The sequence below is a fragment of the Malaclemys terrapin genome, chromosome 6 (genome assembly GCF_027887155.1).
Source record: "Malaclemys terrapin pileata isolate rMalTer1 chromosome 6, rMalTer1.hap1, whole genome shotgun sequence".
In the NCBI taxonomy this organism is placed as follows: Eukaryota; Metazoa; Chordata; order Testudines; family Emydidae; genus Malaclemys; species Malaclemys terrapin.
Genome location: NC_071510.1, coordinates 129,013,663 through 129,038,257, shown reverse-complemented (window position 1 = coordinate 129,038,257; position 24,595 = coordinate 129,013,663). Strand labels below are relative to the sequence as shown.

The 24,595-nt window shown below is 46.5% G+C and overlaps 2 protein-coding genes and 2 non-coding genes across 5 annotated transcripts in view; 3 read left to right on the top strand and 1 right to left on the bottom strand.

Moving 5' to 3' along the window:
• The window catches only part of UBAP2 (ubiquitin associated protein 2), a 134,282-nt gene that overhangs the window by 96,812 nt on the left and 12,875 nt on the right, over nucleotides 1-24,595 (top strand). For both annotated transcript variants that reach the window (XM_054031827.1, XM_054031826.1), the window contains 5 exons: nucleotides 2,755-2,938; nucleotides 6,316-6,382; nucleotides 9,496-9,691; nucleotides 11,080-11,171; nucleotides 12,120-12,167. In XM_054031827.1, the coding sequence (XP_053887802.1) occupies nucleotides 2,755-2,938; nucleotides 6,316-6,382; nucleotides 9,496-9,691; nucleotides 11,080-11,171; nucleotides 12,120-12,167 (587 nt within the window). The remainder of the gene's footprint in view (nucleotides 1-2,754; nucleotides 2,939-6,315; nucleotides 6,383-9,495; nucleotides 9,692-11,079; nucleotides 11,172-12,119; nucleotides 12,168-24,595) is intronic.
• Nucleotides 1,145-1,225, top strand: LOC128839916 (small nucleolar RNA SNORD121A). Its single transcript, XR_008445569.1, has one exon. It is a non-coding gene; the product is annotated as a small nucleolar RNA SNORD121A (small nucleolar RNA).
• On the top strand, nucleotides 3,934-4,016 carry LOC128839915 (small nucleolar RNA SNORD121A). Its single transcript, XR_008445568.1, has one exon. It is a non-coding gene; the product is annotated as a small nucleolar RNA SNORD121A (small nucleolar RNA).
• LOC128839124 (interferon beta-like) lies at nucleotides 22,700-23,905 on the bottom strand. The gene has a single exon (XM_054031828.1). The coding sequence runs from the start codon at nucleotides 23,442-23,444 to the stop codon at nucleotides 22,902-22,904; it is 543 nt and encodes a 180-aa protein (XP_053887803.1). The 5' UTR covers nucleotides 23,445-23,905; the 3' UTR covers nucleotides 22,700-22,901.

Here is a 24,595-nt window from a genome sequence, read left to right as displayed (position 1 = left end):
CATCCAGGCTATGTTCAAACCCTTGTTTTTTTCCTTCTTAACACACTCAAACTCTGACCTTTTTCTTTATGCCCATGCTGTTAAAACTTTAGTCCAAGTCCTCCTAATCATCCATCTTGACTTCAGTCACCTCCTCTCTGATTTCCACATCATGCTTCCCCAACCCGTCCTATCCTTTCAAAATATGACAGCTGGGACTATATTCCTGCCCATTGCCCTAACTATGTCACTCCTCTCTTCAGTTCTCTTGCCTGGTTTTCCCTCTCTAATACTATACCAATACTATAGGCCAATATTATAACAGGGTTCAAAAGGGAGCTAGAAAGATTCGTGGACGATAGGTCCATCAATGGCTATTAGCCAGGATGGGTAGGAATGGTGTCCCTAGCCTCTGTTTGCCAGAAACTGGGATTGGGTGACAGGGCTTGGATCACTTGATGATTACCTGTTCTGTTCATTCCCTTTGGGGCACTTGCCATTGGCCACTGTCAGAGGACAGGATACTGGGCTTGATGGACCTTAGGTCTGATCTAGTCTGGCCGTTCTTATGTTCATATGTTCTCTAAACACATCCTGTGCAAGTGTCTTGTCCTTCCTGTCTAGGCCCTTCATGACTGCCCTGCCCTCGCTTGTCCTGCCTTGTCTCTTTTAGTGTTACCCTGGCTGCTCCCTCCTCTGCAAAGGGATGCCAGACTTGTTCATCCCATTATCAGCTTCTCCTACAGTCATCTGCATGACTTTTCTGTGCCACCTCTTATGCATGCAGCACCGTCCCTGCATCTGAGTGATCTGGATAGTCACTACCTCCGCCTTCAGATCTCTCCTCAAGATCCATTTCTGCTTTGACCCTAACAATCAGCAGTGGCTTGTGTGTCTGTCAGGACCAGCTAGTTTTATTTTTTTTTAAATGGCATCTTTATGAACCGTCAAGTAGTGCAGTTGTTCCCTATGTCACTATATGCTTTTATTTTCATCACCCTCCTTCTCCCTTCCCTCTCTTTGTTTCTCATACTCATTGCGCTTGGTTTCAGACTGTAAGTTCTCGAGGGCGGTCACTGTTAATATTTGTTTGTATAGCACCTAACACATTGGGAGGGCCTGATCCTGACTGGGGGGCCTCAGAGAGCTACAACAAAACAGCTAACATGGAAAGACGATGATGCTTAACTTCCAAGCACATATCCGAATTGTACTGTGGACACTCTTAAGACTGAGTCTTTTCATCCCGCTTGTATTTTGCATACCAGTTAATAGTTAACTTGTTGGGGCATAGTCACTGAAACCATGAGGTATAAAAAGATGGAGCTGCATGAAAGGCGTAACTGGCCTTCTGAATCTTAGCAGCAAATGGCTGTTTGTGAATTTCAGCAACTAGTTTGAGAACTTCTGAATTTCCATGTTGTAACTGAAGTTCTTCATGGGACATCACAGAACAGCAGCATGGATTTAACAGGACAATTACATTACTGTCCTAGAATCCTCCAGCTTAACATTACAAGGTAGCGATCCCTGGGAAAGGTGCATTTGTAATAAGTAGGTGGCTTTTAACAGTAGAACAGTTCATTCTTGGCATTTTCCGTCTCTAGGATGAGTAAAACAAAGTCATGTTAGTCATCTGTTTGGGTCACCAAAAGTGCTCAATGAAAGGGTGTTATGTTTGACTGTAGCTTGTTTTGTTTCATTGTCAGCACTTCCCAAATATTTCTAAACCATTTATTAAAGGGATGTACTTCCTTGCGACTCTGAACCAGTAAGTTGTACGTACTCTTCTTGTCTGTCCAAAACACACTTGAAGAGTATCAAAACAGTATCTTGTTCTTGTTTACAAATAGATTAAATTATTTTTTTATTTCTACAGCATCATAGATGTGCCTGGAGCTTTACAGGCAAATACAACAGATCCTTGTCACGCTTACGCTTCAAGTTAGACTAGGTGTAACAAGAAGAGCAGAGTGATATGGGGGAGGAAGAAAAGGGAATTGAAAGATGCACAGTGTGTTACCTTAGTTGCATACAAGCCATTAGCTCCTTTATTATTTTCTATTGGACTTGGTGTCTGCAGTTGTTTTTTTTACAGCTAGCAGTTCTTCATTCTTGACTAATAAAGCCATTGAGCTGGAAATCTGAATGTAAAAAACCCTATAAAGAGGGCAAGAATGGAGGTCATCTACCCAAAATAAGTGAGCAGTGAGGAAGAGGCTTCATCAGGGTTGTTGATGATGTTCCAGGCATGGGCAAAAGCACAGGGTTGTAAGAGGAGATCGCCATGGGATTATAAAGACATGCTGTGTTGGTAGAGCATAGGGTGGAAGTGGGCCAGTTAGGAGAGGAACAGAGATGTAGGCAAAGGTTGGGAAGGGGCTTGAAAGTGAGGACAAGGAGTTCAAAATTGATGTGGAAGAAGATTGGAATCAATGCGGGAGATTCAAAGAGGGGGAGTGACAGACCAGTGGGTGCAAAAAAAAAAAAAAAGTGACAATAGATAAATAAACAAAGGAATGTCGCTCATTAAAAATCTACTAGTGAAAATCTTAGACCTGCCAAAGGAAAGATGGCATGGCTTTACCAATGCCTGTGGAATTTACTCCAATAGCCAAGTCAAGCGGGTCACTAAGTCATCGGTACCAATTCCTCACACATTGGTAAATTGACTGGAATGTGCTGCTTTGCCTTAAAGTCTCTCTGTTCCTGAATCAAATACGTGGGGTTGTGTGTGCTGGAATTCCTTTCTGATTGGCTTTTTCTAACTTGCAGCTACTTCATCAGTTCCAACGTCTAAGACAGAAACCTCTCCCTCGCTACCTACTGCGGGGTCTCTGCCTAGCACGGCGTCCTCCACTGCTTCGCTTCTGCCTTCAGCTCCACAGCACACAGCAACGTTACCCAGCTTGCCCCAGTCCAGTGACTTGGCCAGCAGCTCACTCTCCCAGTTAAGCAGGTACAGTAGGAGGACAAAGGAAAACGGGTTGAATTTGGGCTTAGTGGCAGTGTGCGCAGGATAGAAATGGGTCAGTGTACAAGGTGACTCCAGGTAAATGCGGACCCCTCTCTTGTTTTAAGCTGAACTAAGACAGGTATTCATAAGAGATCCAGGATAATGTTTCTGGTTGGAATATACGAACCACATGCTACATTTCAGCGGTACTGTGCCCACAGATCTCTGTTCTTGGAGTCTCATAGATTTAGCAGCACTATCCTATTTAAGGATCTGCTGCTTCAACGTAGCTTATAGTGGATTCCAAATGACGCTCATACCTTCATTTGGTGTTTTTGCTGCCTTGTCCACAGCACCAGCTATTGATCTGGCCAGTTTTTTAGCCTATAAAAATCCAGTTCTTTAGCAGTTGCTTTTCTGACCATTTTTAAATGTTGTAGATGTTTAAATCTTTGATTTTCACACATTTAAAGTAAAAAATGTCGACATTGGGACTGAGGGCTGAGTGGTTCCGAGTGCTTCTTGCCAAGATCCTTCCTTGAGGAAATGTGAACTATCAGATTGAAGCTCTGGGAAGTTCTGTCCATTGCCACTCAGCTCTTCTGTGCCAGCTGTTTGCTTCTCACGGCACATTATTAAAGCTTCGTTCTTGAACCGGTGTTGTCATGAGTCTGTATTAATTATATAAACTACTTGCGCTGTTTGACCTCTGCACTTTATTTCTTGAATTTAGCAATGGATTGAACCAGGACCTAATGGCTCTTGTCCATCTCCCAGCTAGTGCATGGTCATGCCCTGTTGGACAGCCAGTGTTGAGTGAAGTCTTAAATGCCTCAAGTAATTGGAATTATTCCTTTCACCTGAGACTCGATCTCTCACATTTTTGCTGTACCACCTTTCATCCAAAAGGGATCCAAAACGCTTCACAAACGATGAGCGAGGTGCCTGGCTAGAAATTTGGGTTTAGGTGTGCATGATGTGGGGCAGACGTGGAGTAACCTGAAAAGACAGTGATGCCTGATTTCCAAGCACATATCTGACTTGCATGTGCAGACAGCCCTTGAGTCTGAGTCTTTTCAGGAGTGGGCCCACTGATGAATCAAGGTGTCGAGGGAATGTGCATTTCAAAAACTACCTGTGCATGACTGAACCATTTCCCTCCTTCTGCCACAGTGTCTCCTCATCCTGGTGGCTGCAGGAGAGGGAGGCACTAAAAGTCTTAGTGAAATTGGTCTGTAAAGCTGCAGAGGTGTATGCTGGTCCTCCTCCTTGACATGCCTCAAAGGGCCTGGTCCTGAATTAGGAAATGCCCTACAGTATTAACTTTCAGTCTGGTTATAAATGCCACTGGTGCCTCTCCAAAGAAAATGCCTGTATTTAATCATGGTCAGGACACTCATTGACATGCATGGGGCTTTCTTAATACCAGAATTCTGAAGGGAGCGTATAGACATGTGAGTGGTGACCAGACCTGTTCGAGCGGCTTTACTCTTCAGGATGGTTGGCTTTATTTGTGGTGGTTGCATTTTGCTTGCCCTTTATTTTGCTGGGGTGGCATTAGTTTTGGGGTGGGAGGAAAGGTGAAGCTGTTGGTCATTTACAATGCTTAAGAACAAGGTTTAGTCACCTGCCAAGAAGGCTTTTATAGATCTGGTGCTGGTGTTGCTGTTAGCACTGTAGGCTTGGAGGTGGGACTCCTTGATTGATAGAAAACAAGTAGTTGTGGGAAGAATGAATGTACTCCCTAAAAGTAGAATTACTACAAGAGTCCATTTCCACTATTTACAAAAATGTTGAGCCTTTCCCCTGAAGATAAACTAGCTGAGTTGTGCTAGATGTGGGGGGACAGTCTAACTCGAGGAGGAGAAAAACAAAACAATGCAGTACAAGAAATGAGAGTTGATTTAAAAAAGTTAAGGTTAGGAGTTTGAGAATGGCTGGCTTGCCTGAAAATGTAGGAACTGGGAAGACAGTATTCCTTCTGCTGAGGCATCAGAAGATTCACATCTAGCAGGAAGAATGTGGATTAATTTCAGCTAGGAGACTTCTGAGGAGTAAGTCTGCCTCCAAGAACTGTCCTAATGTATGCGAACCCCTGATGGTGAGAAACAAGCTCTTTACTGTTGCAAAAGGAGCTGATCATTTGTTGATTTCATGGCTGAGTTCTGTCCTTTATAACTCTATAGCTCTCAGGAGAGATGAGGCTTTTCCTTTGTAAACAAGATGAGGGATTTTGGTCTTTAAATCATCTGATGAAATGAAGTGTACTTTGGCAATCAATTTTTTTAAATTCAGAAAGTGGAGACCTGCCTAAAGCTGTGAAGGTTTGAGAGCTCAGAAGTTGCAATCCTAGCTTGAAGTGTCTACATGACATACAGATACATGCAAACTCCTATTGTTTAGTCTTTTTTTTATTTGAACCACTCTTCCTGTATCTTCTCACTGTACTTCTACCTAGAATTTCGATAGTGGATATTCTGTGTGATGGACACTTTAACATGCTCTGATTACCAGAGTTTTACTGTGTTTGAATATTTTAAAACATAATGGGAATTGGTTTGTATATGAGAGCAACAAGGTGGGTGAGGTAATATCTTATTGGACCAACTTCTGTTGGTGAAAGACAAACTTTTGAGTTCCACAGAGCTCTTCTTCAGAAGTTGGTCCAATAAAAGATATTACCTCACCCACACACTCACTCTCTTTAATCCTGTGACCAATATGGCTACAACAACACTACAGATAACAATAGAAGCTATGTAGTATTATGTATGCATATTGTGAGTGATTAAAATGGATTTGGAGGCTCGGTGGTGTGATTTCAGTTTGATGCTGGAATTCCCTTTTGGTATTCTAGGTGACAAGTGTTCTTCCTGCTTTTACTTCACCATTTTTAATCTACACTTCTTTGATCCCCATTTTCCTGAAGGTGTTGAGACCATTAGCAGAATTGTGGTGTTAATACTCAGTAATGTTCATTAGTGGGGTCAGTATTATGCAGAAGGGATTCTATTTCTATTATAAATGGCTTGTCATTGCTTTGGCAACTCAATAAGAAACTTTTACTCATTTAAAACATGAGAAATTTACAAGCACTAATGAGCAGTGTCTTCCTGTCAGCCACAATGACTTTCTTATAACACTGAGAGGAGGGTAGTTAATTGCCATTCTCCACTGTTAAATGATCTTTGACGTTACGTTGCTTTTGATTCCAGAACTGGTTTTCTGTATATATCAATAACTTATTTTTAGTGTTAAAATAAATCACTAAAACATTAAAAAGTATTTTAAATGCTTTTATAATGTTCAGTTGTGAGAAATTTCAGGATGATTAGTCTGTTTAGTTTTATTGATTAATCCTTTAAAATTTGTCTTTCTAGTTCCCTCTCCAATCATCAGAACAGCCTCTCTTCTGCTGCAGCGCTGTCTGCGAGCACCTCACATGCGGTAAGTCCTGTTTGAATCATAACAGCTATTAAGTCTACATTGTTGTCTGCAGTGTTGAAATATGTTATCTACTTATGCTAAACAATCTGTTCCGCATTGCATTTAGTTGTGACACTCTGAGTATGTTTCCCAGACCTGAAGAAGAGCTCTGTGTAAGCTCGAAAGCTGGTCTCTCTGACCAACAGTAGTTGGTCCAATAAAAGATTTTACCTCACCCACCTTGTCTCATTAAATCTACAGTCAGTTTTCCTGATAAAGGTTTAAGATGCCTGTCAAGCTGTCTAGAGTGGTACCGGCCTCAGGGCAGACTGCTAAGAAGCAGGGCACAAATCTCAAACTGGTTTTGAATTCTATCCTTAGATTTCACCAACCAAATATCAAGTTTGAACTCCTAAACCACTATTACAGCCTTAACATGGAGTCACTGACAGGCTCCTTGGTAATCTCCTCTATCTTGCCACCCATGCAAGCTTGCCTTTGTGAGAGATGGTCCCTTACACCGAAAGTCAGTATTCAGGTTACTCCCAGTCCCAAAAGCCTAGTCACTTACCCAGGTCAATTGCACCATAATTCTATATCAAAGACAACACTTGTAGCCAATCCTACAATAAACTAATAAAAATAAAGGAGTTATTTACAAGTTTAAAGCAGGTAAACATACACACAAATGAGTTAGTTAGAATGATAGAAGCTCCTATTATAAGCAAGCTCTGTAAGTCCTTTAGAGCTAACCCATACCAAGCACTGGGGATCTTTTGCTTGCCCCTCAGAGTCCAAGCAGCATAAAAGACCCAGTTTCTTCTTGTCAGGGATTTTTATTCCCTTCCTCCCAGAGTTCAAGCTGATGGGATCAACTTATGTACAGGTCTCCTCTTCATGGGGGTGGGAGGAGGAATGCAGTTAACAAAGTCTTTGTCCTTTGATGCTTAACAGTGGCTCATTTGGTTTCAGTTAGTCTTTTTGTGTACAGTACCTAACACCTTCTATAGGAAGCCAGCCTTTACATTAGTTAATGCTGCTTTCCTGTTTGGTGAGTTACACAGTTACAGATGCAATGCAAACACTTAACATTTGTACCCCACGTTATTAGGTTATATTAAGTGAGATTAATAAAAGCAACATCCTACAAGCATTTCATAAAGTCTAAACATATTTTTATAAATCGAATACCTATTTTAATAACATTAACACGCAGGTGAGCCAGACTGGTTTCCAGCTATGCATTCATCAGTGTTTAATTGGGGCCTAGGCATGAGCTGACACTTGGTCTGCCAGTGTCACAATGCCCAGGGACTGAGACAAGTGCTTTATCTCACTAGGGAAGAGGGGCAATTTCCCAGCTCTCTAGTAGTATCAAGAGCTCGTCTCTGGTGCTGGCGGATTGTGATTGATCGGACATAAAAGCTGTCAATGGTCTAGCACTGAATTTTGCCCATCCTATCCCTCAGACAAATGTAGCCACAGAGGAAACTTCCATGTAAGGGAGTAGAGAGAGAGAGAGAGAGACATTTTTGCCACAAGTTGCATTAAAAAGTCGTAGTAAAGTAGCTGTTTGAAGCTGCTCCGAAGTTTTGAGTGTTATTACTAACCTCAGTGGAGTTGTTAGCAGGCAGTGTGCAAGTGACATGCGCTAAGGTGTATGAAGAACGCCATGTAACACATGATTCTGGAATGTGTCGCATGGGTATTACCATCATCTGCATACGTCTGTGTGTTTCTGGTAACAAGGCAACCCGTATTGAACAGATGTGGTTATACTAGTGCTAAATAGAAAGACAGTTGCCGTCTTGCTCTGTGGTGGGCTGCCCCTGTGTATGCAACCCCAAAATGGCATATGGATTGGTTATGGTTAGTAGAGGGGTTTTCTGTATGGGTTCAGTATATGTAGTAAGTGTGTTAGAAACCATTACATCATCCCTAGTCGGTAAGTACAGTAAAAGCTGTTTTATCTGGCATATTGGGGAAATGGGGGGTGCCAGTTAGTGAAAAATGCCGTTTAACTAAGAGGGAGGGAGTTTGTGTATGGGAGGGGGTACGGGGTGCTGGATCCGGGGGCCGCTCACCTTAGGCGGCTCCCTGCAAGCGGCAACCTGCCCCAACTGCTCCTAGGCGGAGGCACGGCAGGCAGCTTTGCACTCTGCCCCGGCCCCACCTCAAGCGCTGGCTTTGCAGCTCCCATTGGCTGGGAACCATGGCCAACGGGAGCTGCGAAGGCAGTGCCAGCGTGCAGAGCTGTCTAGGATTGCCTCCACTGAGGAGCAGCCAGGACAGGTCGCTGCCTGTGGGGAGCCACCCAAGGTGAGTGGCCCCCCCCGGATAGGGCACCGCCCTCTCCCACATCCAAACTCCCTCCCAGAGCCCACGCTCTGCACCCCCTCTCGGGCCCCAACCTCCTGCCGGCCCTGCGCCAAGCGGACTAGAAACCAGTGTATCAATGAAGATCAGAAATGTTGGTTTATAGAGCTTTCCCGTTGGTGAAGTGCCGGCTAAAACAGCTTTGACTGTACCTTGAAATCTCTTACTTAGCAGAACGTTCCCTCTTCCCATTCTCTGTTGAGCTTTAGCTTTGCTGTTATGGCACTTGTGTTGCACTCGACACTATGTCTGGCTTGCGTATCAGTTTAACACATCTCCTCCACTACCACTAAGGGCATCACAGTGTTTAAGTTTGCATTTCGCTTTTAATTTTTGCAAGTGGCCTGAAGAAATCCTATTAGCAGGGGCCCTTTAAAGCAAATATCCTTTTCCTTAGATAAACTCCTAGATGCTTGCAAAGAGAACATAAATGCGACTGTATCTAAGTTAAAAGGATCATTCTGGTCAGAGCCAAAATGACCTTAGTTAACATAATAAAAAAGCAACTGAACTACAGATATATAATTCCAACTCAGGCCTGGTGACGTGCATTTCATTCTCATGGGGTAGGTTTATAGAACCTCTTAATGGAATTATAGCCTTTGGCTTACTGGTCCCTGTTGCGTATGTATATAATACAGATGAGAATGCTAGGATTCTCTTGCACATGCTGCTGTTACCTAAAAGGTTAGGTGGTGTTTGTTTTGCAGTGTGGTTTGTCCGCTCTGTGATCCCCGTTCTTTTTGTCTCCTTTCTAGCACACCAGTGTGGAGAGCACAGCTTCACTCCAGCCCTCAACAACCTTTTCAACTGCTTCAACCTCAGCCACTAGCACCACATCCTCAGTTGTCAGCATGGCAAGCAGTATGAACACTACAAACAGCCTTGGCCTGAGCGTTACCAGTGTGTCTATGCCAGCTGCTTCTACACGGGCAGCTCCCTTAGTGTCTTCAGGTTCGCAATATTAACAAATCACATGAATAGACAGAGGACTTCAGTCTGCAGGTTGTCAGTTGAGCACCACGCCAGCAATAACTACGCTAAGAAATATACACTCTTTAAAGACTTGCATTTTTCAGCATGCTTTACTTGCTGGCCTATGAAATAAAGTTGCCTGCTTTTATGTGTTGGGACTATTTGATGGGTAATAATTAGCATTTATGTAGCATGTTCTGTCTTCAGAAAGCTTTATAGATGATACCCAGAGCTGCTCCTGATTTAGTCAGTGTGGACCTGTAGAGAATTGGTTTGCAAACTAAGCAACACGGTCAGCTCTTGGCTTTATTCACATTAGCTTTGACTTCTAACTCTCCCCCTGCAGTCCAAGTTCATGTGGCAGTGTCAGAATCCACTGCAATTCCAGCCTTCATTACCCCATGCCAAAGCATTGCTGCCTTGGTGACTGAGGAGAAGAGGCTCTGGATTCGTGCGTGGCCCATGTCACTGCAAACGGCTCTGCTAGGAGAAAGAATGCCCGAAACACCCAGGGCAGTTCATTTTGTGCGGGGGTGGCGGCTCTAGTCTTTTTCAGAGAAGGGAGATGAGTTGTCTTGTGCTCAAATGGAAGCAGTACTGAAGTTCACTGCTGGCTTTGTAGTCCGCTTTAGCTGCCAAAAGGAAATGTGATGGGTCAGGATATCCCTTAGGGGGAAGTGGTGAAGGAACGGGACATTCTGGCTGAATCATATGCACAAGCGTTTCTCTCTTCCCTTTCCCACTCATACTGCCAGTGGAGATTCTAATTACTGGCCAGACAAAGTGCATTTCTCGCCCCATGGTCCTCAGCACAGCCCAGCTTCATAGCATTATGACCTCTCCTCTTCGCTCTTCCTGGCCATAGCTGAAGCCAGCAGTACCCACAAAAGAGAGCTATGATGCTATTGATTTCCATCTGATTGACAGCAGAGCGGAAAGTCAGAGCAGCGAGGTTGCTATCTGTTGCAGTGAGACTGAGGCCTGGACTCTTCCTCTGAAAAGGGACTAAGGGAGGGAGCAATGGGTCCATAACCCTTTCCATCATTTCAGACTCCTACTAACCTGAGAACTAATCCACCAAACCCAGACTGATCTCCGGGATGAAACCATGTTCTTTACCTCTGGGCCTGTGTAGGATCCTTATCTCTTAGTATGTCTGGTCCCTTAGCTAACATGCTGTCTGTTATCATGTTCAGGCCCTCTTTCAAGTATTATTAGCTTGCAGTTTTTATTCACCATTCCTCTTAAGCATATCTCTGCTGTCTAGACACTGTGAGTTCAGCCTTCAGGGCAGGCCAACAAACTTGGCTCAGGGCTGAAGCCTTTACTTTGAGGCTTGTTAAAATTTTTGTATTTTGATTCTACAGGCAAAGCTCCCCCCAACCTGCCCCAAGGTGTACCACCCTTGTTGCATAACCAGTATATTGTGGGACCTGGAGGACTCCTGCCTGCCTACCCAGTAAGCAACTTCATTGTACCTGCCGTAGATTACTTAACTCCTTGGTGCCAATGGATCCTCCAGACCTGCCGCTGTCTATGCCAGCGTGTCTTTTTTTGGCATGTGTTGCGTGTGGAATCCTGGACGTGTTGCTCCAGGTGCTGAAGAAGGGTATGGGAAGTATATTCAGTGCAGGTTTGCAATTCACTGCTAAATTCAAAACTGACTGTTTGAAAATCCTTGATTACGGGGTTGATTCTGCTTCCACTGAAAAATGGGAGTTTTGCCATGGACTTTAATGGGATCAGTATTAGGCCCTTTCAGTTGAAATAGACTCATTTGAGTTAAATGTTTGACTTTCTGGGCAGCCACTTGTCCTGTCATCTGTATTTTCAGATAGATGTCAGCATGCTTTGGAACAGACTTCATCTCAGTGGCTGCACTGTCCAGTCTCCTCAGTTGGACGCTCTGGCCTACCACTAGTTCTTTTCCTTCTTCACCGAAGGGAGGGAATAGTCATTCCTCAGTTCTAACCTAGAAATAAACGATTGTGTCTTGCAAACTTAAGGCCTGTTCACTGAATCTTGGAGCACTATGTACCAGGGAGCAGTAATAGCAAACAATGCAGTTAAGAGGGTTGATTAGCTCCTAGCTCTGAATGTCTTGTGGTTGTTTCCAGTAAACTGTGTGCCCTTGAGAACTGTACTGACTACACAGTCTTTAGACTTCAAATCTCAGAGTGCTAATGACCATGGAAAATGAGGATTTGTAATTGATATGTCAACCCAACTTTAACTGCGCTAGCCCTTGGAAATAGAACTATATATCTTGATAGTACAAGATCTACGATAGCCTGGTGTTTTTAAAATAGGCTGGGTCTAGATTAATCTCTCTCTTAAACCCCCCAAATTGGCCAGTATTAGAGAAAAGTGTTATAATGTTGTTGTATTTTTATCTGTCTTCAAGCAGATCTATGGTTATGACGATCTTCAGATGCTCCAATCCAGGCTGCCAATGGTAAGTAAATGAACCAAATGGCTTGCTTTCACTGTGAGTTAATCTTGTAGTCTTTCTGCCCAGGAGAAACCACTTCAGTTTATGGTGATTTTTAAGAGCTTCCCTTGCGGCTGTCCTACTTCCATGAAGCTGCTGATGTATTCTAGCTGCTCAAGTATCTCCTTTCAGTGCGATTACCTTAAGGTTCTTCTTCGAGTAACACACCTACGGGCACTCCACTTCCGATGCGCATGTGCCTCTCGAGCCCCTGATTGGAGATTTCTAGCTAGCAGTGACCGTTCAGCCCTCACACATGCCTTAAGCCTCCTCGTCTCAGGCCATGTCTACACTACAGGGGGAGATCGATCTAAGTCGGGGTGGGCAAACTTTTTGGCCCGAGGGCCACATCGGGGAATAGAAATTGTATGGCGGGCCATGAATGCTCACAAAATTGGGGTTGGTATGCAGGAAGGGGTGAGGGTTCTGGTTGGGGGTGCAGGCTCTAGGGTGGGGCTGGGGATGAGAGGTTTGGGGTGCAGGAGGGTGCTCCGTGCTGGGATCGAGGGGTTTGGAGAGCAGGAGTGGGATCAGGGCTGGGACAGGGGGTTGGGTTTTGGAGAGAGGCTCAGGGGTGCAGGCTCCAAGCAGCGCTTACCTCAAGCAGCTCCCGGAAGCAGTGGCATGTCCTTTCTCCCGCTCCTAGATGTGGAGCAGCCTGCGATCCTCGGAGTGGGGCCATGCTGCGGATTCTGGGAGCTGTGTGGCGGTCCCCAACCTGGCGCCCTGGCTGGAGCCCTGGAGTGGGGCCGAGCCGCGTGGTGCTGCCCCCGACCCAGCTCCCCAGCAGGAACACACGAGCCAGCTTAAAATGGCTCGTGGGCCAGATCCTGCCTGCGGGCTGTAGTTTGCTCATCCCTGATATAAGTTATGCAACTTCAGCTACAAGAATAATGTAGCTGAAGTCAATGTACTTAGATCTACTTACCGCAGGGTCCACACTATGCTATATCGATGGGAGATGCTCTCCCGTCGACTCCCCTTGCGCTTTTTGTTCAGGTGAAGTACAGGAGTTGATGGGAGAGCGACCTGTGATAGATCGTCACATGTCGATCCTCCGGTAAGTGTAGACGAGCCCTCAGACACCAACGCTACGTAGCGGTGAGTGGGTGAACCGCCCTCAGTTCCTTCTCTACTGCCTCGGCCAAGAACGTACTCGGCCTTCTGTTTTTTATTGCAGTTAGGTAGCTTATAGTTGTAGGTTAGTGTTTAGTATTTACTATTGTTACTTGGTTTTTAGGTGTGAGGATTGTCTTTCTCTTTCCCTCCAGGCAACTTGTCTTGTCTTGGCGGGGCATTACTGGCTTGCCAGGCTTCAAACGCTGTCTCTCTTGCTGGGAGGCTATACCGATAAGCAATGGGCAGGCACTCCAAATGTTTCTGTTGCCTGGGGCAGTCCCAAGTCTCCCAGGAGTGTTTCTTCTGCTTGGCACTTAAGTCCAGGGCAAGGAAGAACAGGGAGATAAAGCTCAGACTATTAGCCATGGAACGATCTTTTCAACCATCGTCTGAGCTAGGTCAGGAGATTCTCCCCTCTCCCCCATACATCCATCCCCAGACAGATCTGGCACCCCGTCAGCCTCTGGGCAGGCTTGCCTAAGCAAGAGAAGTCTTTGGAGCTCACTGGGAAGACTCCCAGAAAGAGAAGCAAGGACTCTCACTCTAAGGAGCCAGATCCCCGTTGAGATCCTTGGTCTCTGAGAGTATCGTTGAGGCCAAGGACTCTTCCTCCGGTACCGACATGACTGTGAAGCCCCAGAGCTCAAAGAACAAGAAGCACATCTCCGATAGCGTACCAGTACCCTCCACCAGTGAGGAAGGCAAGCACAGGATACCATCGAGTTCTGCCGTGCCATCAGTACTGGGGTCCTTTCTAGTACCACAGAAATTCTGATACTTGAGGGACCTCTTGGTGTCGGATGAACAGAGTCTATCAGAGTTGTTGACAGGTACTGAGCACCTCTCGGTACCAAGAACTTGGTCTCTGAGCGGCCATCCTGTGGCACAGGGCTCTCCTCCATCTTCAACAGCTGCCCCCCTCCCTCCATGGGAGGATGTGGAGGAAGACCGCTTCCAAATGGTCTCTTTGACTTGAGTGATGGGTTTTCCTACATACCCATTTGGGAATTGCCTTTTGGCCAGCTGCAGGGAGTACCTTGAAGGTCACCAAGGGAAATGGAACCAGCCTTGCATACTAAACTCACTTTCTTCTGGAGCCCTGCAATGGCTATATTGGGACCCATGGGCCAACTGTCAGTAGCAATGTACCAAACCATTGGTACAGTACCTCAGGGAGACGAGGGTTTCATATCTTCCCCTCCCCATCGACCACCCCCACAGGAGGAGACATTTGAGGAGCAGGAGGGTAGGGCAGATAAAGAAGCCACCCTTTAGACTCCCATTTCATTGTCGTTGCTGGATGAGGCCTTTATGCCTCCACGACCTTCCATGGCCGACGACTTCAGGCAGCTTCAGGACCTCATTAGAAGGGTAGCAGACACTCAGCTGATCACTCTGGAGGAAGTCAAGGATCTGCAACACAAACTGCTCAATATTTTGCAGTCCGCTTCACCCTCCAGAGTGGTGCTACCTATTAAATAATGAGGCTCTCCTCACCTGGCTAAGATGGTGTAGCAAGCGCCTGCCACTATTCCACCAATGTGCAAAAAGGTGGATAAGAAACACCTATGTGTGCTTAAGGATTCTGACCACCACCTAACTCCCTAGTAGTTGATGCAGTGAATGAACGGGGTAGGCAGCAATTTTCAGGATCTACCCTCATGACAAGGACCAAAAGCAGCTGGATCTCTGGATGAAAGTCATACTTGTCCTCAACCCTGCAGTTCTGGATCACAAACTATCAGGCGGTCATAGCCAAATACTACTTGACTAATTACAACAGGCTTGCAGCCTTTATTGAAAGCTGGCACATGACTGTGAGGAGCAATTCCAGTCCATAGTTATGAAGTTGTTGGCCAGAATGGCTCTCCAAGTGTCCTTTATATGCTGTAGGCACTGCTGCCAGCTCTATCTCAATAGCGGGGTAGTTATGCTCAGGATGTCATGGCTTCAACTTTCAGGGTTTCCAAGAGAGGTTCAAAACATAGTAGCGGATTTCTCCTTCTCAGAGACAATGAATGACTCCCAGCACACGTTGAAGGGTTCCAGGGCTGCCCTGTGTTCCCTGGGCATTGGACACACCTACGAGCAAGAAACGTTTCAGTAGTTTGAGTGCCCAGAGGTCATGCCCTACTCAGTTCTTGGGGTACACTAGACCTTGGGAAGGTCTCAGAAAGAGGGAGAGATTTCAGAGGAAGATAGCTGCCCAACTGCCCTCCATGACCATTCAGGTGTCATCTAAACAGCAGTTTTGATAGGTTGGTCGGGTTTAAATCCTCCCACTCCTCTGGATGTACAGTTGTGCCTTTTAGCCCACTTCCTTCCCTTTGGGGACTACCTTGTCCATTTTCACCAGGAACCACAGACCAGTGGGTCTTGGAGGTCATAACATTTGAGCTATACCATCCATTTTATGTCACACACTCCCTTCCACTCCCCTTCCCATACCTCTTCAGGGATCCCTCTCATGAGCTTCTGTTGAGGCAAGAGGTGGACTATCTCCTCTGATAGGAGCAGTAGAACTGGTCCCCTTTCCTTCTATTCAAAATATTTCCTAGTGCCAAAGGAGGACAGAGGTTGGAGGCCGAGCGTAGATCTAAGGCTGTTGAACAAGTTTGTAAAGCCTCAGAAGTTCAGGCTGGTGATTCTGGCAACTATAATTCCTTTACTGGATGAAGGGGATTGCTTTTTGGCCCTCGACTTACAAGACGCCTACTTTCCATATAACTATTTGCCCACTGCACAGGAAATACCTACTATTCACAATGGGCCAAGATAATTTCCTGTATCAAGTGCTCCCCTTCAGCCTATCCTCGGCCTCAAGGATGTTTTCAAAGGTTCTAGCAGGCATGGCGGCTTTCCTTCAGCAGGAAGTGATCCTGGTCTTCCCATACCCTGCTCCTTTGAGGCAGTGCTGGTTTCCACCCACATGGCTCTTGCTCTGTTCCAGGAATTGGGCCTACAGCTGAAAATAAATTAAATCCATATTGGTACCGGTACAAAGGATACAGTTTATAGGGGTGTACTTGGACTCATTGACAGCCAAAGTATACCTCCGTTTAGACAGATTTGTGATCTTGTCAAGTCTGGCAGAACATTTCAGGGGACCACGATAAGGAATTGTCTTCAACTCTTGGGCCATATGGTAGCTTACACCCTTTTGGCCAATCTCGTAAGGCTGTGCCTTCACTGCGTCCAGGATTGGTTCAGAACAACCGACTCTTCGAGGAGACGCACCTTGGACAGACAGGTGACTGTCCCCTTGCATATAAAGAACTCTCTAAATTGGTGGAAGAAGCAACTCCACGTCTGTGCGGGGGTCCCTTTCTGTCACCCAACCCTGTCAGGGACTCTCTGACACATCCCTTTTACGTTGGGGAGCCCACCTGGAGACACGGTTCAGGGCAGATGGACAGACCATGAGGCCAGTCTCCACATCAGCCTATTGGAGATCAGGGCAGTCAGAAACACTTACCTCTATTTCCTGCCCCTCATCAGGGGCAAGGCAATCAGGGTCATGACAGACAGCCCATCGTTCATGTTCTGCATCAACAAACAGGAAGGAGCAAGATCCCCTCCTTGTGCTCTGAAGCCATAGAGCTCTGGAACTGGTGTATAGTCCACTATGTCCAGCTTTCAGCAGTCTCTCTCTCAGGTATCTAGAACATCACAGCCAATGCCCTCAGCAGACTCTTCTCCCGTGACTATGAATGGGAGCTGGACATTCAGGTTCTCCATAGCATATTTCAGATGGGGACTGCCAGAGGCTGATATCTTCACCACTTCCAGGAACAGGAAGTGCCCTCTCTTTTTGACTTTCTTCTACCAGGGAAGAAGAGTCTGTTCTATGCCTTTCCCCCAACGCCCCTAAATCTAAATGTGCTGAACAAGATCAGGCAGGACAAGGCCAGGGTTATCCTCATAGTATCTACCTGACTGAGATAAGCCTGGTACCTTTACCTCCTTCAACTGTGTGTCTATCCATCAATCAAGCTCCTGACCATGCCTCATCTCCTGTCTCATGATGTGGGTCGCACGTATCGCCGTAACCGAGCAGTTCTATGCCTCAGGGTGTGGCTCCTGGATGGTTCTGGGGAATAGAGGCTTCCTGCTTTACGGAGGTGCAACAGGTGTTCGTTAAACAGTAGAAAACATCAGCCCACACTACTTGCCTGCAGCAATGGAAGAGATTTGTTCATTGGTGTGGTCGTTGTTACCTCCAGCCTGGATTGGTTCCCCTTTCCCTCCTCCTAGATTACCTGCTGAATCTGAAGACATCTGGGAGATCCATCAGTTCAGTCAAGGTACACCTAGCCGCCTTTCATTTTCCGGTTGAGGGAGTCGTTTTGCTCACCTGGTATAGTCCAGATTTATTAAGGGTCTGGGTAATCTCTTTCCCCCACATTAGACACCCCACTCCATCCTCAGACCTCAACCCTGGTTCTGAGACCTCCATTTGAACCAATGGTAACCTGGTCCCTACTTCATTTATCTGTAAAGATGGTCTTCCTAATTGCCATCATGTTGGCTCATAGGATGAGATTGGAGCCTTGATGGCAGATTCCTCCTCCCCCTCCCCCCATATTAATCTTTAATGATACGATCTCTTTATGCCACATCCTGAGTTCCTACCAAAGGGTACATCAGATTTGTATCTTAACCAGTCTGTCCATCTACTACCATAGCAGTATTTTTTACTGAAACATTATCCTTCTCAGCTGGAATCCTATTTTCATAATCTGGACATTTGAAAGCAGTTTATGATATTGCCTAGACTTTGCATCTCCTTTTCAGCTAGCTCTAAAGGGGCTCCTAGCTCTGCTCAGACTTTTGAAATGGATATTGGGATGTATCTTTCCCTGTTACGAGTCTGCAAGTTGTCAGCCCCCCTCTTCCTCCTCCCCTAGGATGAGAGCACATTCAGCCAGACCACAGGCAACATCTACTGCATTTTTAAGAGTGCTCCAGTACTAGAGATGTGTAGAGCTGCTTCTTGGACTTCAGTCCATACATTTCCAAAGCATTACTCCTTGCTCTATGCCATCAGATACGACGGGGCACTTGGCTTTGCAATACTACCTTCAGTTCTGGACTCTGATCCGAAGTTCCCTCTTTCTTCTGGGGATGCTGCTTGGAAGTCACCTGAAGTGAAGCACCCATAGGGATGCTACTCCAAGAAGGAAGAGTTACTCACCCCGTGCAGTAACTGGTTCTTCAAGATGTGTGTCCCTTTGTGTGCTCCACTCTCCGGCCTCCTTCGCCACTGCTGCTGTCGTTCCCTAGGGAAAGCCTGGGTAGAGAAGGAACTGAGGGTGGTTTGCCTGCACATCTCTTATATAGCTTCGCGCTCCGCCACAAGGAGGCATAGGGTGCATGCACAGTCGTGCACTGCTCACTAGAAATCTCCGATCAAGAACTCAAGAAGTGCATGCACCCCTGAAGTGGAGCCCCAATAGGGAACACATCTTGAAGCACGACAGTTACTGCACACGGTGAGTAACCCTTCCTTTTTCCACATCACAAATTGAACAGAAATTAAAGTGCGCTCCTCATCGGTGAGTGGGGAAACCTTCTCTGGTAGGTATAAGAGAATCTGTCCGGTTTTGTTGCTGTTGCTAATTCGAGCTGTGGTGAAATTGGCCAGATTGGGTTCTTCGGCTGTGGGTCTGGATCATCTGTTGCTGGGATTGAGAGTGAACATCTGCCTGAGCAGCAACAAGAATCTTGTGACTATCAGTGAGGCGCAAGAAGTGGAGCACCAACTGAAAATGGCAGTGCTGTTGTACTGTAAATGTCGGCCTGTTCAGGAAAGCAGAGAGTACCAGAGGAAAGACCAAAAGGACAGAGCAAGGGTGCCGCTGTTCCCCCTCTTAGTCACAAGACGGTTGTGCAGAGAGGATTGGGGGAGTTTCCTGCCCTTCTTTCAGCATCGAGAGGATGGGGGCGAGTGTGGTGCAGATAGCTGTAAGACAGATTGAGGCAGGGTTTGGTTTTTAGTCAGGAAGGGGAGCTGGCTTCCCACCAAAGTTTCCAGGGGTAGTGACATCTTTCACATCAAGCCTCTTGCGTCACAACATCAGTGAAATAATTGGGGGGTTCGAATTACATTTTCAGACTTGGTGGGGAAAGCACGCAAGAAAGTTTAGCTGCCCTTGTATTGACCCCCTTACAACCAGCAGCCCCGAGCCAGACTCTGCCTGTGGCAACCGTTCCAAGAAGTGGGTGTCTGGCGAAGAGGGCTTGGTGGTGCTCCTGCAGCCAGGTGGGGAGAGGAATAGACTGCCAGGAGACTACAGTCCTCTTGCTGGGATCACCAGGCATTGGGACTAAACAAGGGGAAGGCCAAAGGATGGACACTGAATGTATTCGTCTGTGCTCTTAGTAGCTGTGAAGCCTTGTAAGGCAATTACATGCTTTCTTTAGTAATATGTGGAAAACGCATGCAATTGGGAGGCGCTGGTCAGCTTAGAATAATCATTGTCTGCTGTTTTGTGGCTTCCTGACTTGCCCAGCTTCCAAACATCCAGGAAGTTGGCAAACATAAAGACCATATTCAAACTTATTGTCATCTGGGCCTAAGCTCTCTGTTAGATTGAACTGTTCTACAAGCCAGGAAACAAAGCTTGGTGTATCTCATGGGTGAACAAAACCTGTTTTTAAATATGGGAAAGAGAGCCAAGGACACTAATTTCTTTCCCCTGGGGAAGGGCAGGGTGGGATAGCTCAGTGGTTTGAGCATTGGCCTGCTAAACCCAGTGTTGAGAGTGCAATCCTTGAGGGGGCCACTTAGGGATCTGGGGCAAAAATCTGTCTGGGGATTGGTTCTGCTTTGAGCAGGGGGTTGGAGTAGATGACCTCCTGAGGTCCCTTCCAACCCTGATCTTCTATGATAGAGTTACCATAAGTCCGGATTTCCCCGGACACGTCCGGCTTTTTGGTGCTCAAATCCCCGTCTGGGGGGAATTTCCAAAGAGCTGGACATGTCCGGGGAAATAGGGAGGCATAAGCCAGGGTCCACCCAGCACGATCCGCTGGGTCCGCAGCGCAGCCCAGCTGCCCCAGCTACAATGCTCAGGTGGGGAACGGGAGGGCTCTGGCTTCCCTCGTGGGCGGGGACCCCCCCGGTCACTGGGGGACCTTTCCTGTGACCCTGTTGCCCCGCACAGCTTGGAACCTGGCACCGCAGGAGCTGTTTCCGGCAGGGACAGACAGGCCGGGGAACGTGCTCGGGGGCAGGAAGGAAGCTGCGGCCGGGGCTGCAGGGACCCGTGCTGCCAAGCGTCTGTCACCCCCAGCAGGCAGAGGGTGCCGGGGGAGCAGGGCAGGGCAGGCGGGGGGGTGCAGGGGCTGCAGGGTGAGTGGGGAGCAGGGCTCACAGAGGCTGCAGGGGCGAGGGGGGCAGGGGCTGCAGGGCGAGTGGGGAGCAGGGCGCACAGAGGCTGCAGGGGCGAGGGGGGCAGGGTAGGCGGGGGGCTCAGAGGCTGCGGGGGGGCAGGGGCTGCAGGGCGAGTGGGGAGCAGGGCTCACTGAGGGGGGCAGGGGCTGCAGGGTGAGTGGGGAGCAGGGCTCACTGAGGGGGGCAGGGGCTGCAGGGTGAGTGGGGAGCAGGGCTCACTGAGGGGGGCAGGGGCTGCAGGGTGAGTGGGGAGCAGGGCGCACAGAGGCTGCAGGGGCGGGGGCGCAGGGGCTGCAGGGCGAGTGAGGACCAGGAGTCACAGAGGCTGCAGGGGGGCGTAGGAGCAGGGTAGGCGGCGGGCACAGAGGCTGTAGGGCGAGTGGGGAGCAGGGCTCACAGAGGGTGCAGGGGCAGGGCAGGCGGGGGGCGCAGGGGCTGCGGGGTGAATGGGGAGCAGGGAAGCACTTAGCAACCCCCAACCAAGATCAGAGCGGGAGGGAGGAGGGGGAATGCAGGGTGCTCAGAGGAAGGGGCGGGGTTAAGGCAGGGCTGGGGCGGAGTTGGGGCAGGGCCAGGCCCCCGTGGAGTGTCCCCTTTTTTCAGTGTTGAAATATGGTAACCCTATTCTATGATTCTAGGGTTAAAATATTAAAATGTTCCCGCAATGGATAGGAAAACCAGAGAATTCACTTTTCATTCATATTGCATGCAGACATGGGTCCCAGAGTAGGGGCTTAGCAAAAATGGAGAAATGGGGTTTTTTCCTTTCCCTGGATCTCTGCTGGTGGGGATTCCCTCAAACAAACCAGCATGAAAAGGCACCCCAAGAGCCTTTCCTACAGGACCCAGAGCCCAACTAACCATAGCATCTTGGCTTCTGTTTGTGTCCTCCTTGTCTTGGTCTGAGTATGGGAAGAGTCTTTAAAAATAATGTAAAATGTTTATGTTCAGCCTAGCTAAAGAACACCCTGATGCATTTCCTGGCAATGCTTGTCCTCTTTTGACTCTCAACCTGATTTTTCACACATCTTCCACCCCTAGTGGATCTGGTGATATTCAGGAAGTCTCTAATTTTGCTTCCAATTTCCATCCATTATGATTCTGCCCTACCTTTGTTTTCCCTGAAAACTATTATTTCCGGTCAGATCACATTGTGTCTGTCTTCTGTGTCTTTCCTTAGACCAGTGATACTCAGACTGAGGCTCACAAGCTGCAAGTGGCTCTTTAATGTGTCTCCTGCGGCTTTGTAGCACATGATAGTAAGAGAGTGGGATTTAATTAACCAATCAGGATGCTTTTACGATGTTGTTAAGCAATTGTAATTGATAAAATAATACTTGGTCAGTAATTTTGCTGTGAGAATTTTATTTTTAGATATATAAAGTAAATGAAACAGTGAATTCACACTACTGCGGTTCTTTTGGGTAATGTTAATCGCTAATTTGGTTCCTTGAATCACTGAGGTCTGAGTATCACTGCCTTAGATCAATACAAGTTACATTCAGCTCATAAACATTATGTGAGGCTCACAAGAGCATATGCAACAGACTACAGTCATTCCAACCAGTTCCTCAATTTTTTTAGTTCCTCAATTTTTTAGCCATTCTTTTATTTTAAATAAATAAATAAATATAAATGTGACAGTCTCTATTCCCACAATCAGGATAAGTTTGACAATGCACAAAGAAAATAAATAGTTATAAATATATAAATATAGATGTGACAGTCTCCATTTCCCACAATCAGGATAAGTTTGACAATGCACAAAGAAAATAAATAGTTATAAATATAGATGTGACAGTCTCCATTTCCCACAATCAGGATAAGTTTGACAATGCATAAAGAAAATAAATAACAATTGCAAAATATTTTTCCCCTCCACCTGTGTTTGGCCTCTAAAATATTTCTTAGCTTTTGGATAAGACTTCGTACACAGTACATGAAGTACATTCATATAGTTTTGAAGATTTTTCCTCTTCAGAGCATTTTAAACAATCCGCCCCACCTGCTGAAGTTTATGGTATAATCCCCATTTTACCGATGGCAAATGGAGTCAAATACATTGACTTGAAAAGGGTCGCAAAGTCCATATTAGAGTTTAAGCTTGAGGTCAGATGGTTTCCTGCTCCCAGTTCGCTGCTTCACCCAAACTTCTCAAATGTTCATAGTAAAATGTTTGTCGCCTACTTTTGCATCCTAACTGTGAGCTTGTCAATATATTGAAAACACCTCTGCCCTTCCTCTCTGACAATCTCCCAGGCACAGGTGCTGTATTTCTTTTCCGTAAGAAAATCTTGGATCCTCTGGAAGTATTTCTTCAGTCTCAGAATGTTGGCCCCGGCCTTTGTAGGTAGGCATGTCTCGAGGCGTTCGGTCTGCAGAGCGAGCCCATTTAGGAACCTCTCCACCTTTCTTCTTTCCCAGCCAGTTTGGGTCAGGTTCCTGCTGAAGATGCCGAAGAGCTGATGGAGAATTTCATGGATGGCCATCTTGGCATGTTGTTGAAATTTGGGCTTCAGAACCTTCTGAGGAAACTGGAAGGCTGTCTTGTCTTCCAGACACTTCAAAGGAAACTTCCCACCCATGTTTTGCAGCAGTTGTAGACTGTACCAGTTAAATTTGCTTTGCTGGTGACGAAGCAGGTTACAGTCCATCGACATGACTCCAGCGGAGAACAGCAGTACCAGGCAAATCTGCCACAGGAATCCTTGAGACTTGGTAGCCATGATGATAATGCTTCACACAGCTTATGCCAGAGTACTTGTAGCTTGTTAGATGTCTGCGGTCTACTGTGCATGCCTTCCATGTCCCTGAATTTATTTGGTGGGATGTTGTTCCTTTCATCATTTTTTGATTCTCTAAAATTTCCCTGTTTTCATTTTCACTTTCCAACTGGCGACTTAAGTGTCTTCTGAAACTTACATACCAATGTCCATGTTTCCCCCAGGGGATGTTAAACATCTCCTCTCTGTGCAGCATTATTAGAGGCCCTGGGTGTTTGACCTCTGACCTTTGTGTGTTCTGTGCAGCATGTACTGCTAAACTACGCTCTGAAATATTTAAACAGCTCAGGCACTAGGGTTCTTAATCATAGTAATATAGCCTAAGGTGCTGCATCTTTCAGATCTGAATGAGTCTGTTCTCTTTGACTGTGGAACCCCAATTATTTCTGACTCCTGAACCCCAAGAATTTTCCGTTCAGTTTTGTTTTTTCAATAGGAAATCTGAATTCTTTCAGGCATGTGACATAGACCTATGACTGCAGCCTTCGTACCTGTCAAACTCTGAAGCTGAGCAGGGATACATGGTATTGGTATTGGAATTCCAGATCTTTGAAGAGATCTGAGCACTCTGTAGGGAGCACTGTTGGTGATTCAGTAGGAGTCAGGTTCATCCCTAGGTATTAGAGGACCTTGCTTGGAGGAGGCCCCTTGGTGGAAAGAATGTAATTATTACTCTTGTGGAAAGTGTGGGGGCCTGTCTCAGTGCTTGCTGGGCCCAGTCTGGACACTGTGGTGCGCTTCCCTTTGAGTCTCTGTTGCACCAGTATCTGAGTGTGTGTATATATAAGTTTCAGAGTAACAGCCGTGTTAGTCTGTATCCGCAAAAAGAAGAACAGGAGTACTTGTGCATATATGCATATATGCATCCGAAGAAGTGGGCTGTAGTCCACGAAAGCTTATGCTCTAATAAATTAGTTAGTCTCTAAGGTGCCACAAGTACTCCTGTTCTTCTTTTTGTGTATATATAGTGTCTCAGGGTCATTGTACTGTTGGCAATGCTGCCTTTCAGATGAGCTGCAAAACCAATATGTTGACCATTTGAGGTCATTACAAATCCTGAAGTAACCTCTACAAAGGATTGAGGTGATATCCTT

Coding starts and splice junctions, on each gene's coding strand:
- LOC128839124 (XM_054031828.1), bottom strand. CDS start 23,444: ATGGCTACCAAGTCTCAAGGATTCCTGTGGCAGATTTGCCTGGTACTG.